The sequence below is a fragment of the Dissoconium aciculare genome, assembly GCF_010015565.1.
Source record: "Dissoconium aciculare CBS 342.82 unplaced genomic scaffold K489scaffold_9, whole genome shotgun sequence".
In the NCBI taxonomy this organism is placed as follows: Eukaryota; Fungi; Ascomycota; class Dothideomycetes; order Mycosphaerellales; family Dissoconiaceae; genus Dissoconium; species Dissoconium aciculare.
In genome coordinates, this window is record NW_022984959.1 from 156,769 (window position 1) to 173,399 (window position 16,631).

Sequence of the window (16,631 nt, forward strand, 5' to 3'; positions counted from 1 at the left end):
TCTGGTCGAAAGAGCGAGTTTAAAGATAGGGGGCGAAGAGAGGGAGATCATCTCCCGACCCCCGTCGTCGTCGCCGTCTTCTTCCTCCCGGCGCCGCCGCCGCCGCCAACAGCGATGTCTTCCACCCGCAGCAACCCGTCCGCCAGGCCTGCCGCCGCCCACCCGGCGACGTGCGGGTTGCAGTTCCACGCCAGCGCGGTGACGGCCGCGCGCAGCTCGTGGATCGTCGCGAAGACGACGCCGTCGTGCCGGTTCGCGCCGTCCGAGTTGGGCTTGAGCGCGGTCAGCTCGGGCTTGTAGCCGTCGACGATCCGGCTGAGGCCTCGATCCCCGTCGCTGCTGTCATCCTCATGTTCACCTCCTTGTCCTCCCCCTTGTCGTATCGACTCGCCTTCCGGAGGGACGCCGTCCTTCTTCTTCTTCTGCCGTGCGCGTCGCCACTCGTGCGTGAACCACCTCGCCTGCCAGATGTCCACCTTGCCGCCGCCCACGATCCGGCCCGTCGGGTTCGTGCACATGACGCTGCCCGCCACCGTGCCCATCAGCACGAACGGGTGGAAGAAACTCGCCGCGAGCGCCAGCGCGGGCGACCCCTCGCGGCCGGCGCCGCAGTAGATGTGGTGCATGCGGAGCGGCGCCGCCCGGAGGTTCCCGCTGTCGTCGGCGCTGAGGGTGGAGTTCAGGAGCGGGGAGTAGATCAGGGGGTGGACGCCGTGGCGGCTGCGCGAGGAGAGCGCGGTGCGGCCGAGGAGGGAGGGGAGGTTGGCTTTGTCCTTGTTGTCGGGGGATTGTCGCAGGTCGAGGAGGGTGACGAAGCCGGTCATGGAGGAGGCGGTGAGGATGTCCGGATGAGTCGGGTAGCAGCTGACGACGGTGAGGAGGTAGGTGGTGCTGATGCTGAGGTAGGCCATCGGTCGATTCGGAGGTCGCTGTGAGGAGGAGGATGATGGTGATGTTGAGGAGCGGGAGGTTTGAGCCAGGGTGGAACGTAGATCCCAGATCGCCAGACAACCATTGGCACAACCTGCGGCCAAGCGCGAGCTGCTGAGCCAAGTCAGACACGTGTAGACTGTGTTCGGAGCGCTCGCAGTGAACGCGGCTTCGTTGAAGAGAATGTTCATGTCTGTGTCGTCATCATCAGGCGGTCGAGGGATACTGTAGACGCGTAGCATCCCATCTCCCGTGAGACAGGCGAGTAATCCCAATCGATCGTCCGCTTCGCACGGGACAGCACACCACTTGAACATCTTGATATCCCCGAACGCCATGCACAAGGTCATCCGCCTGCGGGGAAGAGTCGCGATGTCCACATAGCGCTGCTCGTCAGCGACAAATTCCCAGATTTGTATCGACGATCTGTACCGCGGCTGTGGACGGAAGGATCGTGGTCCAGCTGGCGGTTGCGCGTAAGGGTCGTCCTCGGGATGTCGAGGCAAGACAGCGACGGCGAGATATTGCTTGCTGTCGTTCTGGTTCGGGACCCATTCTAACCATTGAATTCTCTCTCCCAGGTTCATGATGAAACCACGCTTGTAATCCCTGAGAATGTATGTCCGACTCTGTTCCTCTTGAAAGACTGCTGTCAAGGGCATTGCTTGTCCAGGATCGAGTTCGAAGAGTCGCATTGAATCGATTGGTCCTGCGACGAATCTTCGCTTGGCTGGAGGTGTATCGCCGTAGAGATACTCCTGGATGTCCTTCTCCTCAAGCTTCGTCATAACTTGATCTCGCTCGAACATCTCCCTCCCACCGCCTTCGTCGTACCAGGCCCAGTTCTTCCGCGACGCTGCCACTTCCCGCTTCCATTCCTCGCTGATTGTGAAACCTCCCAGACCTTTCGAATCCGCTTTGCGACTAGGCAGGCAAGGCTCGTTGATGTGCCTCTTTCGAAGTTGCAGATACACATCGGTTTCCTCGTCCAGAGGACCGAAGAAATAGAGTCTTCGGATGCTCTTTGCGGGAGTTTGGAAGAGACCTGCAGGATAGCCGCGGGTGTAGAGGGTTGGATCAGTCTCGTTGGGATTGGGTTTGTTAGGATCTCGTGGTACACGTGGACATGGAACTCGTTTCTGTGAGGGAGGTTTATAGCCTGCGTTGCTGGGCTTGCCAGATTTGGTTGATTTCTTCTTTCTTGCTGAAACGTTGCCGCGGTCCTGTTCGTCGATATCGGACATTACTTCGTCTTCATCATCGGCCTCTTGATCATCGCTCCGCTCGGCGTCGTCGCCCTCGGAATCATCATCGTCATCATCATCCTGCTCGCCGTCTTCGTCGTTGTTCTGATCGTGGGATTCACCCTCATGCTCGTCATAGTTGGCGTTGTTCTTGTCATCGGCTGTCAACGCCGTTCTCTCTCCGTCGACTTCATTATCTTCAATCAAGTGCTCAATGCCAGCGAAGGCATCGGTAGTATACGACTTCTTGGGTATCGATCTACGCGATGATCGCCGACCTGTCATTGCTCATAATAGTCTTGATTGAACGATCACAGGACTGATTGTGATTATTCAGCATCACAAATACTCCTCTCCATGTACGTCTCGTATTCACTCCGTTCCTGGAAGGGATTTGAAAGCTGCCGCTTTGGGGAATTCAAGCGCGAACGATTCAACGCGAGCAGCTGTTCGCACGAAAGAGACGCCGTGCAGTCCAGAAATAACCCTAACGCCAATGGTACAGTATACCAGGTCTTCACAACTTCAATCGGCTGGTCTGGAGATTAGAACAATGTTCTACAGTTTTATTATATTATTTCAGTGAAACCCCGTTCCATTCCCGCTGTCCAGTGGAGACTCCTGGCGCAAATGGCAGCGGTCAATAGGTTATTCCGATCATCTCGAAGCTGCCGCTCCAGTCGAGCCTTGTGCCCGCCTCGACCATGGAGAGCAGAGCAATCTCACTCACAGATTGTACTTGATCACGCAGCGGCATCAAGTGGGATACGGGTTGATGGGTGAATTAATTTGGATATAGTGACCTAAAAAGGAGCGGAAGACATCAGATCTATCCATATGTTCGCCCATGTACGCACTGAGTGCACAAGCACGCGGATCTCCGGTCCTTCAGGCGTCAAAGCAATGGACTTTGGAATGGAACATGGAGGTGCACGATGTTACCTGACACACGATTTTGACCACCAAAGTGGCGGTCTCGATGGCGCTCGTCCGGTGAGGTTCCACCCGTGGTCTGCGACTTCTGATCCATCGACGTTGTTGTCATCAACAGTGCCATGTCCAGTCGAAACCATGTGGTCCAGAGGAGTAGCCTGGCTCTATGACTGTAACATTGTCGACCCAAAGATCCCGCGGAGTATAACCATATCCATTCTTGGTCTCCATCCAGCAATAGGCTCCTTGTGTATGGTCCCGGAACCATGCGATCAAGGGATCATTGACGTGTCGTGCCGAAGCAAGATAGTGCAGTGGGGTGTTGCCTAGATAGTCCTTGATGAGAACAATCTCGATGCCAAGTTCTTGGACGAGCCTTTTCATCACTTCTGCTTGCGCGCCCGAGAACTGGTCAGAAGGAGGTCCGAAGATGATTTGATCAGGAAGGTCCGATCGGCGTTCTTTCACTGGTGGCAACGCTCTCGGGATTCCAATTGAGTCTTTATCGCCCGGCCCCGGATAGTCCGGCTCGCTCAATCGCGATATGTGCTGGTAATGCCTTTCCGCAAAAAGTGTGAAATCAAGCCTGGGGTTATAGGGCTAGTCGACGGGTAAATGCAAACTGCGGAGGTCGTGAATGGACTCGCGGACCTTGGAGGAAAAAAGCTGCAGATGGGTTTCATCGAAAGGCAGGCACGCAATATGACCCAAGGTGTGCCCCAACGCCGTTGACAGTGACTCAGAGAGCGGGATTTTCGTCGCCTCCAGTATGTCAACACGTAACTGCGCTACGGCGAGATGAAGAATATGGATTCTGTAAGCGGGGGTGAGAAGCGAAGTATCAGCCAGAGGATGCGCGTAAAGTCGACGATATGCTTTGATGTTGCCGGTACGTATCGCGTGTTCCATCGGAGTGAAAGCCTGGCAGCCGGCGATCAGTGACCGGGTATTTGGATTTAATCCGCGCCCGAGAAGTACTTCGAGCATGTCATCATTGTCCGCGGAGATCGCTTGATGCAAGGGCGTAGAAAGACACAGCGCCGAAGGCGGCAGAGGCGAAGTAGGCAGCTCATTTCTAGTTTCAGAGCCAGTTCAAAAGCTGATGTCTGCACCAGCCTGAAGCAGTCTGTTCAGTATGGCCTTCGATGTGCCCCCGGCGAGTGCGACGGAATGGAGGGCCTCGCCGTTTGGCGCATATTCCAAGTTGAGGTCTTCTGGCCCACACCAGAAGCGTGAGCTGCGGTCCCTTCGCGAGTCCAACTCCTCCTGCGCGAGGGGAAGCAGCTGCGTCTCTGGTGACCCTACTTGACGAGACGTCATGTTGGTATATTTCTCGGCCCGGAGATCCATGTCACCGACTACCACGCGACGGAAGCGGAAGGAATAAGTTTCCTGCCAGAACGTACTGATGCCGTTTGGATCTGCACCGGCGCGAAGCAAGATATCGACGTTGTCCGATCTTTCGTTGCGGGTTGCGCGCAACAGAGGTGTGTCCCAAACACCACCGAGCGGTTCGGACCACACAAAGTCCAGGACGAATCTTTTCCGCTCTTTCAGAGGCAGACGCCCTGCCAGGTCGAGGAGACGCTTCAGTTCGGTGGTTTCCGACTCTCCTGCGGCTTGAATGATAGGGCCCTCGTCTACTTCTCCAGACGGTGTCAGATGGGCAAGTATCGTCTCCTGACCTTCATCCATGATGGCGGCGGGAGTGCTTTACAGACACCCTGTCGGTTGGCTAGCATTCGCGGAAGATCCTGTCCATGAGTCAATGTAACACGATGGCGCTCTGGACTCCTGAAACGATCGCAATGGTGGATGGCGAAGAGATAATGTCAAAGGCAACTTCTAGAAGATATCCGCGAGCCTGCATAGCGGCGCAGTAGCTTTGTACATTTCAACAGCATCTCTGCCAGGTCACATCCGACAGCCGCAGTGTGCAGTCTACATCGCGTAGAAGGTGAAATCTCAGCCAGAGAGCAAGTTCCCGTTCCCTTGTTGGCATCGTCCGGGCCACCTTGAAACGTGCCTGATGCGAAGGGGTCGAACGTCGGAGCCTGGGCTCCGACTTGACGAGAAGCGTCGGGCATAGCCAGGACTTTTTGGCGTTCTGCTATATAATAAAGTTGTACGCTGCTCCTCACGTCCACACGGCTCTCCCGGACTTACCTCAGTCACGTACGTCTCTCTTCGACGATTTACATATAATCCACGACTTGTTCTGCAAATGGGCACACTCGTAGCAGCACAACCGCCATACTCCGTGCTATACGAGCAGCAGCAGCAATGGAAGTGGGACGACCGGTACAGCATCGATATCGAGTTCTATGCAGATGGACAAGGCAGGGTATGTATGTTTGAGCGGTGCGAATCCCCTACAAAGCACGATCACTGAATTCTGACAAGCGATGCTGCAGCTTCGGTGGCAATTCGAGCACACTCAAATCCTTGATTCGGCATTCGACTGGGAGATTTCTGCCAGCAGCACGGCGCAAGGAGCCGGCGGTGCTGAAGCCTCGCCCGCCGACACGCAGGCACGGCATATCGGGGATTTCGACATGACGCTGAAGCTACGTGGACAACCTGGCCACCAGTACACATCCCGTGCCTTCGAGCCGAAACACTTCAAGATTTCTATTGAGCAAGGAATCTTCCGTAGCCCGAAGAGAGCCGGTAGGGAAGTCCAAGACCTCCTACGGGCTAGTGGGTGGGAAGATTACCCTGGGTCCTGGGACCGTGGCTTGCTTCCGGAAGATGAAAGCCCGAAGTGGCGATGGCGTTATGCTTACCGGCTGGTCTTTGATAAATCACCTTATCCTCCGGAAGAAGAATGGGTCCAGCCCCTACAAGGACGGATGCGTGGGATGCACGGTAGCCACCCTGAGATAATGGTCGAGTTTGTCACGCAAACGCTGCCGGAATCGGAGTTTGGCAAGCCTGCGATGAATGCGGCCTGGCAGAGGGAAATGGTCCGCGTGTGGGAAGAGCGCGAGCATGCTGACATTGGACGGAATCGGCGCGCCGAGCTGCACAGGGAACATCTCGCTCGGCGGTCGCGCATGCGCTTCTTGCCTAGGAAGGGCACCCACTAGTTTGAGCATCGTCGTCTGTGCCGCGCACGTCGATGCCCAGTATTTTGTATATGGGCCACCCAGTGCTCCGTTCTCCACACGCCGCTCACCTCCGCCTGCAGATCAGTCCTTTGCTTGCAACAAATCGACGACCGCTGTGGATTGTATTGTTTGCGGCTAGCCGCTCTGAGCCGCTGTTATGTAAGCCGCGGACGCGGAGTCGCCGTCGGGGGAGAGAGAGAGAGAGAGAGCACCTCAATATAGCCATGTACCCGCCCAGGAACATTTCAGGGAGCGTCCCCGACCGACGACGCACGAGACGACCTTCACGATCCAGTTGTCACATACTGTTTCAGTCCAGAGGCTCCGCGACACAGCGTTATTTCCAATGTCGCCGTGCTTGCAATCCTCGCGAAGATAAACCGACGTTTTCCCAATCATCCCCGCGCGCGCGCTCAATTTCAATCAAGCCATCGAGCAACCTGAGCAACCCTCGACACATACATACGCCCGCTTCCACCCATCCCCATTTGCGGGTCCGCGTACATCATGCGTGCTGCCGCCCCCATGAAACAATGCATGCTACCGGTGGTTCTAGCCGGGTTATGGCTCGCCGGGAGCGCGTCGGCGAGTTTGGGGGATCGCTTGCCTGAGTTTCGGGAGTGTGTTGCGGTAGGTGGGACTTTCTTTTAGGGGGAATTTGCGGATTGGCATTTGGGAAGAGTAGGAAAAATTTGGGAGAGACTGGATACAAGCAAGCAGAATGCAAAGGGCAGTCAACGGTAGAGGGGAAGGAAGGACCGCGAGCGAAGACGACAGAGGGAAGGAAGGAAGGAAGGGAGGAAGAGATTTGATGAGGATCCCGACGGCTGACAATGGCTGTCGATTGTAGGAGTGCATTACGACCAATTGCGGCTCCAAAGGCCTACACATTCGTATGTACAACACCATCCCTCTCCATCCCCCCCAATTCATGCCCCCCGGAATCCAACTGACCAAAAGCCACCGCGCAGCCATCATCAACCGCCTCCTCCTCTGGGACTGCCCGTCCGAATGCGACTATGCCTGCCAACACATCATCACCGACCGACGGATCGCTCGCGAGCCGCCGTACCTGCAGCCCGTGCTCCAGTTCCACGGGAAATGGCCTTTCCACCGCCTGCTCGGCGTCCAGGAGCCCTTCAGCGTGCTCTTCTCGCTCTTCAACCTGCTCGGGCATCACTGGGGCGTGGGGCAGATCCTCGCACACATCCCCGCGCGTTACAGCCTGCGGAGATATTACCTGCTGCTGGGGTACTTGGGGATGGCGAGCTGGGTGTTCAGCATGGTCTTCCACACGCGCGACTTCGGCGTGACGGAGAAGCTGGACTATTTCGCCGCGGGGGGGAGTGTGCTGTACGGGCTGTACTATGCGCCGGTGCGGATCTTCCGGTTGGACAGGGGCGCCGCGGTCGAGGAGGGCGCGGGCAGGCGCAGGCGGAATGCGAGCACGAGGAAGGACACCGTGCTGCGGGTCTGGACCGTGCTGTGCCTGGCGGCGTATCTGGCGCACGTGTCGTACCTGTCGTTTGTGCGCTTCGATTACACGTACAACATGGCGGCCAATGTGGTCGTGGGCCTGCTGCAGAACATCCTCTGGACGAGCTTTGCCATCTACCGCTATCGCAAGACGCGCCAGGGCTGGACGCTGTGGCCGGCGTATATCGTCATGATCGTGGCGTCGGCGATGAGCTTGGAGTTGTTCGATTTCCCGCCTTGGTTGGGCATGTTGGACGCGCACTCGCTGTGGCATCTCGGGACGGTGGGACCTGTGATATGGTGGTACTGGTAAGTCGACCTTGTTTCTCGATGCTCCTGCATCGCCTGTGCCACCCGCTGACCCTTTCCCACAGCTTTCTCATCAAGGATGCCCGTGATGATCTGCAGAAAGAACGATTGAAGGCGTAAGCGCATCTGGTGTCAACTCGCTCCTCCGTGGATGCGGCTCTTGTACAAATCACATTGTTTATGATCGCGAAGACACTCGAATAGATGTCGCCCATTTCCCGAGATCGTTGATGTAGTAGGCCGTGCGGATTGTGTGTCATCGTCGCCAGGAGCTGCGATAGAAACCCCAAAGGTTTATCGCCTGTGGATCGTGGCACGCACTATGGCTGTGCGTATCGACACATTTCCTCGGCGCGGAAAGATACAGGTCGCTCGATGCCATCCCAGTGCGTCGTAGAAATCAAACCCACCCCCTCCGACCATGGCCGATCAACTCACATCCTCGGTGAAATAGCGTTTGCTCCTCGACCCTTTGCTCCCGATCTTCGGGTCGCGCGGGTCCGTGGGCAATTTGGTATGATGCACCACGTGCGGGCGATACACGGCGTCGACCGGCGGCATCCAGTCGTCCAGGCCCAGCGGGAAATACTCGTACAGCAGATCCGCGCTCTCGTCCGGGCTGTTGATGGTGTTGATGGAGAACGACGGCGGGCGAGGCGGGATGTGCAATTTCTTGGGCGCGCGGCCGTCGGGGGTGGCGCTGCTGCGCGCCGGCCGCGGCGAGTCGTCTTCGACCAGGGAGAGGTTGATGGGCGCCGAGGGCGGCGTGGCGCGTGGTTTGGATTTACTTCGCGACAGGTCCGGGGAGGAGGTGGCGTATAAGTTCATGGGCTCGAGGGGACTGGGGAGGGCTTGTGGGATGGCGGTCATGGCGCCCTTGTGGGCGTTGGTGGTGAGCAGGGTCCAATCGTAGTTACCGGCCGTCGGGCGCTGGGCGTCGTTTGGATCGAAGAGGGAGGCGACGGATTCGGCGGGTAAGGCTTCGACTTTGATCGGTGCTGATGTTGGACCATCGAGGCGAACTTTGGTAGAGTCGCCGGAGCCGGGCCGTTGAGATCCTCCGGTCTTCCGAGCGTGGCTCGCATTCAAGGGTAAATCTTTCCTCGCCTGGAAGTTGCGAGGGCTTCGACCACGCACGATGATCGCACCCGATCGGACCTCACAGATGGGAATCTTTCCGCCGGTGGACAGTGTCGCCAGCACCTTGATGCGAACCACAAAGTGCTGCTGCAACTCCTTCCGTCGCCCGTTGTTCGCAGTGGCGATTCTGAATTGCAATCGCTTCCACGAAAACGGGAAGCTCGCATATTCTGTGTTCAGGTCTGGCACACTGACGAGGTCCAGCGGGATTGAGTGGGGCTCCCTCTCCGTCTTGTCCTCTACTGCAGGCGCACCCGGATTGGCGGGCGTCTTCCAAGGGACCGAAATGATCTTGACGGCGTTTCCTTCCGTCGACTCCGTTGCGCTCACAATCAACTCTTGGCCCATGATCATTATTTGCTCTCCTTGCTCCGTCATGATATACCGCAGCATTCGCGGCAGGGTAATCTCGCCTGTGATCTGAAAAAGGTTCCTCCGATAGCATGTGAGCTCGGACGGCGGTGGGAGCGCGTCGTTGGCGGCCGCCCAGGGCGACTCGGCCAAGAAGAACATTCCATGTAGTTGAGCGCCGAGATTGATGGTCGTCTGGCGGTAATTGAAATCAAGCAAGTTATAGTCGAATGTGGGCGGCGAGAAGCCCAGCAATTTGTTGTCACGCTCAATGGAGGGAGTTTCGGGTTCCTGGTCGCCGCCGTGGATCTGTTGGTCGAAGGCGCTGACGACATCGGAGAATGGATCATCAAAGGTGCTCGAGAAACGTTTGAGGGTGTTGTTGGGATTCAGGCTGTGAAGGTTGAGGTCGTCGCTCCTGTCGCACTGTGGTCAGCAGGAAGGCCATTCGCGCGTAGGTCCACAGCCAATCGCGCTCGGCGGACACGACTCACGCAGCATATCCATAGACGGATTGGTGGTCGTTGTAGTCGCCAGGCATTAACATGTCCTGGTACTGATTGTGTGCGCCCGGGTGGACCATCTGCGTGGTGAGGTACTGCATCGACGACGGGTCGAAGGCGCCTGTGAGGTCCATGTCGGCGGTGATGTGCTGCGCATGTGGGTTTGAGGTTGTCGCATGTGCGTGCGGGCTGTACTGATCCGAGGCGCGCGCGGAAGGAGCTCCCAACGAGCAAGGGACGGCGGTGTAGCGTCCGCGCGCGCAATGTCGCCCTTGAGTGCAGTATGGGAGATTGATTTAATGGCGATATTCCCTGTGATGTGCGTATGTGTATGTGTTTGTGTGTGTTTGTGTGTGTGTGTGTGTGGACAGTAGGAACAGTGAAAGTACCGTACTGTGTGTGGTGCAGTACGATTCAGCGGGCTGAGAGGGCGTTCAGCACCAGCGGCAGTGGGAAAGTAAGCAAGTACGGTACTGTACTGTATAGCAAACGACAAAGCCGAAGCGGTCAAATCACGACGCGCGCAGGGCACAATGATGCTTGCGAGAGAGAGAAAGAGAGAGGGAGAGACAGATATTGGAAACCGGATGAGACGAATTACGTGCGAGGGTCAGTACGTCACGTCCCAGTCCGGCTCAAACGGGAAACGGTGGTTCTACTATGAAGAGCGAGATCTGAGATTCCTGTTCTGCGGACAAAAACCAGAATAGAAGGTCGTCTCCGTATACAGATGGAGAAACGGCCCGGGTCTCAGATGCTCCCGAGGTATATTATATTATATTATTTTATTTTCTAGTATATTATAATACCTGGGTATACAGTCTTGAGCAGAGACTGTACGCATGTAATGAATATGTCCACCTACGTATGCCCAGGTGGATATAGCACTGACTGTACCAAGGCACGCACTGCGATATGGTTCGTTGGCAACCATTGGAACGTCTGCTCTGCCCCTTCCAGCATACAAATTGGGCGGAATGGGATGCTCTTCTCTCGGAGTGGGCGCGCGAATTGAATACGAGAAGGCTAATACCGTAACAACAACGTCGCCCACCTGGGGGGGCACTTTGATGGAGACTCTGGAACTTTTGATGGGGAAATGCGAAGGGCGAAGGAAGCGGTTGGGCGGAACGAGGCTGGACCCGCGTCGATCACGATTTGCCGTATCCGCGCGCCCACAGACGTCATCATACCGGTCGTCTATCTGATCTGATCTGATCTGATCTGATCTTTGGATAAAGAATATAAATATATGTATATATATATTCGGGAGGATGACAAGGCACGGGAATCACGCAAACGCGCATCTATGCGTCGCTCTGCTCTGGGCGAAGGTGGGCTCCAAACGAATTGACGTGGAGTGTCGAGAACGTCGGAACACACTTCCCAGACCCTGGAAAGCCGAGCCGTTGTGATGAGTGTGGGCCAGGGTCGACCACGCATGGTTCTGTCTCTCACTCTGGAACATGTCTCCTTTTCTGAGCAGTGCTGTATTGTCTGAAGGTCGGCCTCGTCATCGAGCAAGCACATACATATTGTTGTGAGGGAAACCCCTCGAGATCATACGTGCGCCGCATGTGATGGACAGAGTGATAGAATGACTGCTTCACGTTCCGATTGTTTCCTTCTTCAAATCGGCGGGACCATGGTCCACGTCGCAGCATCACAGCTGACCTCCTCAAAGGTATGCAGCACGTTGAAACCCATGGCCGAGAGCCCGTCAAAGTTGCCATCGCCGTCCATCTGTGAAATTTTCCCCAAAAGTGGTCAGTAGAGTGTCATGAGAAGTAAAAGGGTCCGAGGGAGAGAATGCAGGAGAGAGCACACTCACATAGTCCAACACGCACGCATTGCAGCCCTGCTGCTTGATTTGGCGCACGCCGAGCAGGATCAATCCCTGCAACAAGGTCGAATACTCTCCGACCGACGGGCTGATGACCGGCGACGAGATCCCACCAGCGAGCTCCCCAACCTCCTTGAGCCCGGGCACGAACTCGGCCAACTGCGACTGCATGTTGTAGAGCACGACGGTGCCGACCAGCGCGCCATCCTCGGGGCGTTTCGCCCGGATGATGCCACACGCCGTGGGATCGGCCAGGGCCATCTTGTACACCTCGGCCAGGCCCTGGCGGTTGTTGGTCTTGATGTGGTCGAGGACCGGTCCGGCGTACTCCCAGCCGTAGACGAGGTCGAAGTCCACGCCCGCGCTCTGCAGGCTCTTGGCCATGCCGTCGGGGGGCGACCAGCTCGAGAGGTTCCGCGCGACCATGCTGCAGATCGAGCGGGAGAGCGCCGTGTTCCAGCCGAGGTTGGCGAACCAGGAGCGGAGACGCTTGCGTTCGCCGCCGTGCCCGGTGGGGATCCCGAGGTATACGCTCGGAAGGCGGGATCCGAGCTGGAAGCGCTTCACGCCTTCTCTCTGGAGCAACGTGCGGATGGCGCGGTTGTGGAGCGAGTGGCCGATCGACAGCTTGCGCCGGCTGGGATCCACGAAGATGGCTCCCACGACGCCGGTCCCGGTGGCCTTGAAGAAGTATGTCGCGCAGAAGCCGTACAGCGCCTGTGTGCTGCTGTTGCGTACGACGAAGTGCGACTCTAGAATCTCGGGGTTGCGAAGGAGGAAGGTGTTGGAAGTGCTGCTCGCGATTTCAGCTCGCAGGCCGGGCGTGTTCCCATCTGCGACCGTCTTGATGAGCACATCCAGGCCATTCGAATCCCGCTCCTCATTGAACGCCTCGACCAACCAGTGCTGGCGAGATTGTGAAAGCTTCTGGCTTTGACTGATGGTGCCCGGCAACGCTCCCGCGGGAGCAAACTCTCCGTACAGAACCTTGACCAAGGAGACGAGCGCCGTCTCGGTGAAGTCATAGGTGCAGATGTAAGTTCCGATGTTTTGATCCATGGCGAAATCGTAGGGAGAGCTGACGGCTACGACGACCAAGGGCTTTTCGCGCTTCTCTCCTCCAGAGGTGTACTGCATATTACAGATCATGGAGACATGCTTGGTGAAGCCATGCTGGTAGAGGTTGCGATTGGCATCCGCTGTGACGATGATGATGGCGCTCGCACGGTTGATCAGATTCTCGTGCTGCGGCCGGACACCGTTTGCGGTGTAGGAAGTGTGCAGGACGCGGCCGCTCCGCTGTCGAGCGAGTGATCGTCCGAGTTCTCTGAAAACCCGTTCTCCACTCATAACTGATGCGCTCCGCTCCCAGCCCGCGTGGTCAGGCGTTTCGTTTGTCGCCTGCTCGCTTAACGCTCGGGAGGCCGCCGATGCGACCAGTGGCTTGACCAGCGGCGTGAGGAGCAAGAGTTCATCCTCGGGTTCCATGAAGTTAGTCAGAGGGAGAATCCGGTTTTTGTCGCGAACCACCGTGATCGAGGAGTTGTATGCTTTTGTGGAAAGTGTCGTATGGGATGGCTGCAATTTGGACAGTAAGGAAATGCCGGGTGGGTTCAACGCCTTTTCCCACGATGTACATTTCGCCTTGATGTCGAGCACGCGCCTGAGCGATGTGCGAATGCGTTCTTTGGTGATCATGGCGTTCTCCACACCTAACTTGAAACCCGCGATGGCTTCTTGCTGATGCTGGAATGATCGGCAAAGTAGGACAATATCGCAGCCAGCGTTGATCGCCATGACGGTACCTCCACCCACACCGATGTTATGGCTGAGGGCTTCCATCTCGAGACAGTCCGAAATAACCACGCCGTCGAAGTGTAGATCTTTCCGTAACAGATCGTTCACGACTTGCTCGGAAAGACAGGCGTGCATGACGTTCAGCCCTGCAGATGACATGGCGCAACCTCCGACCATCATCGCATCCAATCCCTCTTTGATGGCGTTGCGAAATGGGACAAGGGCATTCAAGCTCAAAGACTCGAGACTCTCGGTAATGGTGGGAACGTCCAGAGCTGATCCGAGGAATTCCAGACTGCCATACGAAGGGAAATGCTTCCCCATCGTGCTCACCCCGGCGTCTTTATACCCTTTCATGAACGCGATTCCATAAGAGGAGACCTCCTGCGGATCGTCTCCCGTCGTGCGCACACCCAAAGGCTGATTGCGCACATTTGTTAGCACGTCCAGAACGGGTCCCATCATGAGATTCAGACCACACGCCGAAATCTCCTCGGCCGTCGCCTTTGCGACTTCGTACGCGATCTCCTTGGAGCCCGTCGCCGCAAGACCCATCGCAGAGGGATACTGTCGGATGTAGATCTCATCGAAGAGACTATTCACACCGCCGTTCTCCTGATCTAAACCGATGAGGAGTGGGACAGGATGTCCGGCGTCGTATGCACATTGTTGGAGTTCGAGCACCAAATTCGTGCATTGTTCGGCCGCTACGATTCGTTCAGTTCAATATGCAGTCCGTCTCACGGGTCAGGAAGAAGGTAGCCTCGGAGGCTGGGACGTACTTTTCAGATTCTTCGCTGTCAGCAGGATCGAGCCCAGGTGATCTTCCTGGATGAGCTTGCGGATCTGGGGCGTCACTTCGGTGCCCTCGAAGCCCATCTAATCCGGCAGTCAGCGAGTCGTCTCCGGAGGAAATGCAACCTCCGCTCACCATGAACAACTGACCAAGAGTCCTGCCCAAAGCGATAAGTTTCATGTTTGGTTTCTCAAGAGTGGCACTGCGCGGCTCACCTGTCCATGTCATCCCAGACAGGCTCCAGAACTCTCTCGCTCGGCGCCATCTTGACGGCGCTTTCCCGGCTTCACGATGAGGACGACTGAACTGATCCGAATGTGTTCGCGCAATGAACGACCTCTCCTTCGATCACTTTCGTATCGTGCTGCCAATCACGGGCGCATGTTCAGGTCATGGTAAAGTTCGGATTCATCGAAACTTGGGATCCACCGGCTTGGATTGCTGTATAACGCGATCAAACAATTAATTTGGCCACCCAGATACCCACAGAATGACAAGAGTGGGCGTAGTGAAACACTCGTATAATGATAAATAAGCAGCAACATTGACCGTCACCCAGCCTCTAGCCTTTCGCCGTGTGTTATGAAAATCCCGAAGATTCGCCGAAGCCCTACAGAAGTACATGACCTGAATGTCGGCTCTCGAATACGAGGAGTGGATCCAACTTGGCGTAAACATCTCAGACACCTCATTACGTGAGAACAGGGCAAGTCGAGATCACTTGGACTGGAAGTAAATTCCATGGAAATTGAGACTCTAGGCATGAATTGTAAAATTGCTGCGTGAACAGCACTCAGTGTATGTAAGTAGTAGCGATGAATCTATAAACGGCCACCAGCAATTGGCGAAACGGCCTGAACGAAGGGCACCCATTTCCCTTTTGAAGAACTATCACGAAAAAGTATAGATCAAAGAAACCCCCAATCCTTTCACAAAACCACCGCCAGAATCCCACAGCAAACGCTGAATCCTACAGCGATGCTCGACTTCCACGACAAATCTCCAATCCGCAGGCCCGTCGCAGCACCCTGCTTGACGGCGGGGGCAAGGCTTGCGATCGTCGAGGAAGGCGCTGCGCCGGTGTACAGGGTGCCGGAGACGTCGGTGAAGATGGTGCCGTTGGCGGTATATGCCTGCCCGTGAGTGATGGTGTGGTCGCCGCCGATGACCCAGGCGGATTGGCTCGCGGGGCCGACCGGTTTGAAGCTGGGGCCCGCGGTTGTGGTGTGGTCCGCATTGGCGGGCGAAGACGGGCCTTTGATGGCGGGGCTGCTGTTTGCACTGCCGGCGGATGGAGTGGCGGCGGCGAAGGCGATAGGTGCGACGGTGGAGGTCTGGCCGTTGGCGACGACGCGGACGCCGCTTCCGGAAGGCAGAGCGGAGTAAGTGGTGCCGGCTTGGGTGATCGCGGGGCCGCCGACGGTGAGAGTCTGGGAGCCAACGACGACATTGGCTTTGCCGAAGGAAGTTGTTGTGGCCCCAGGAGCCGGGATGGTGAGGGTCGACGTCAGACCACCCACGATGACCTGCACACCACTGCCGGAAGGCAGAGCGGAGAATATGGTGCCGCTGGCCGTCACCGCTGGACTACCTGCGCTGACGGTCTGTGAGCCGATAGCAAAGGCGGTCATCGAGGACGGAGGTTGGCCACTGCCAGACCCGTTCGGGGGCCCGTTGGTCGATGCGACAGGGTTGGAGTTTGCACCAGCTGGTGGTGCGACGGGGTCGGAGTTTGCAACAACAGGTGGCGAGTTCAAAGTCGGAGATGCCGCTGCAGGCGCACCTGTTGTCGTTGGTACCGCTGCGCCTGTACTTTGAGTGATGACCACGGCTGAAATGGTGATCGGGGCCTTTGCGACTGCTTGAGGGGCGTCGGCGTCACCCAGGGTAGTGGTTGCTGGTAAGCTGTCGGCCTGTGGGCTGTAGGTAAAGTGTTGCGCTTGTTGAGTCGATGTCGCCGTCGCTGTAGGAGCCGGTGCGGTTTGAGTGGCTTTCGCAGGGGTCAGATCGGTGGCGATGCCGCCCCCAGGAACGGCCGTCGACGTCTGCAAGAATGGCGCCAGAGTCGCGGCTGCAGCGGTGGCCTCGGCGGTAAGCGCAATCGGGGGATCGTAAATGCCGAGAAGATCGAGACCGCAAGTTGCCCAAGCCGGGTCCAAGCCACGAAGCTGCAGTGGCACGGCGAGCACGGGCCGGAAG

General features: G+C 57.0%; 6 protein-coding genes across 6 annotated transcripts; 2 read left to right on the forward strand and 4 right to left on the reverse strand.

Moving 5' to 3' along the window:
* Window positions 1-47: 47 nt before the first annotated feature.
* Window positions 48-2,459, reverse strand: K489DRAFT_432838 (uncharacterized protein; the record flags this gene model as incomplete). The annotated part of the gene is made up of 1 exon (XM_033608497.1): window positions 48-2,459. One exon carries the CDS (start codon window positions 2,457-2,459, stop codon window positions 48-50), a length of 2,412 nt encoding a protein of 803 aa, XP_033457962.1.
* A 759-nt stretch (window positions 2,460-3,218) lies between these two features.
* K489DRAFT_371892 (uncharacterized protein) lies at window positions 3,219-4,802 on the reverse strand (the record flags this gene model as incomplete). Its single annotated transcript, XM_033603275.1, has 3 exons — window positions 3,219-3,707; window positions 3,759-4,117; window positions 4,220-4,802. The coding sequence occupies 3 exons, from the start codon at window positions 4,800-4,802 to the stop codon at window positions 3,219-3,221; spliced, it is 1,431 nt and encodes a 476-aa protein (XP_033457963.1).
* A 265-nt stretch (window positions 4,803-5,067) lies between these two features.
* Window positions 5,068-6,313, forward strand: K489DRAFT_260667 (uncharacterized protein). The gene is made up of 2 exons (XM_033600041.1): window positions 5,068-5,451; window positions 5,522-6,313. Exons 1-2 carry the CDS (start codon window positions 5,332-5,334, stop codon window positions 6,194-6,196), a joined length of 795 nt encoding a protein of 264 aa, XP_033457964.1. The 5' UTR covers window positions 5,068-5,331; the 3' UTR covers window positions 6,197-6,313.
* Window positions 6,314-6,754: 441 nt separating this feature from the next.
* K489DRAFT_322931 (Per1-like protein) lies at window positions 6,755-8,122 on the forward strand (the record flags this gene model as incomplete). Its single annotated transcript, XM_033601660.1, has 4 exons — window positions 6,755-6,847; window positions 7,068-7,110; window positions 7,189-8,002; window positions 8,068-8,122. The coding sequence occupies 4 exons, from the start codon at window positions 6,755-6,757 to the stop codon at window positions 8,120-8,122; spliced, it is 1,005 nt and encodes a 334-aa protein (XP_033457965.1).
* Window positions 8,123-8,431: 309 nt separating this feature from the next.
* Window positions 8,432-10,130, reverse strand: K489DRAFT_322514 (p53-like transcription factor; the record flags this gene model as incomplete). The annotated part of the gene is made up of 3 exons (XM_033601632.1): window positions 8,432-8,833; window positions 9,026-9,911; window positions 9,988-10,130. 3 exons carry the CDS (start codon window positions 10,128-10,130, stop codon window positions 8,432-8,434), a joined length of 1,431 nt encoding a protein of 476 aa, XP_033457966.1.
* Window positions 10,131-11,621: 1,491 nt separating this feature from the next.
* Window positions 11,622-14,688, reverse strand: K489DRAFT_260836 (glycoside hydrolase family 3 protein). Its single transcript, XM_033600042.1, has 3 exons — window positions 14,648-14,688; window positions 14,419-14,589; window positions 11,622-14,343 (listed from the first exon to the last, which is right to left on the reverse strand). Exons 2-3 carry the CDS (start codon window positions 14,513-14,515, stop codon window positions 11,717-11,719), a joined length of 2,724 nt encoding a protein of 907 aa, XP_033457967.1. The 5' UTR covers window positions 14,516-14,589; window positions 14,648-14,688; the 3' UTR covers window positions 11,622-11,716.
* Window positions 14,689-16,631: the final 1,943 nt, after the last annotated feature.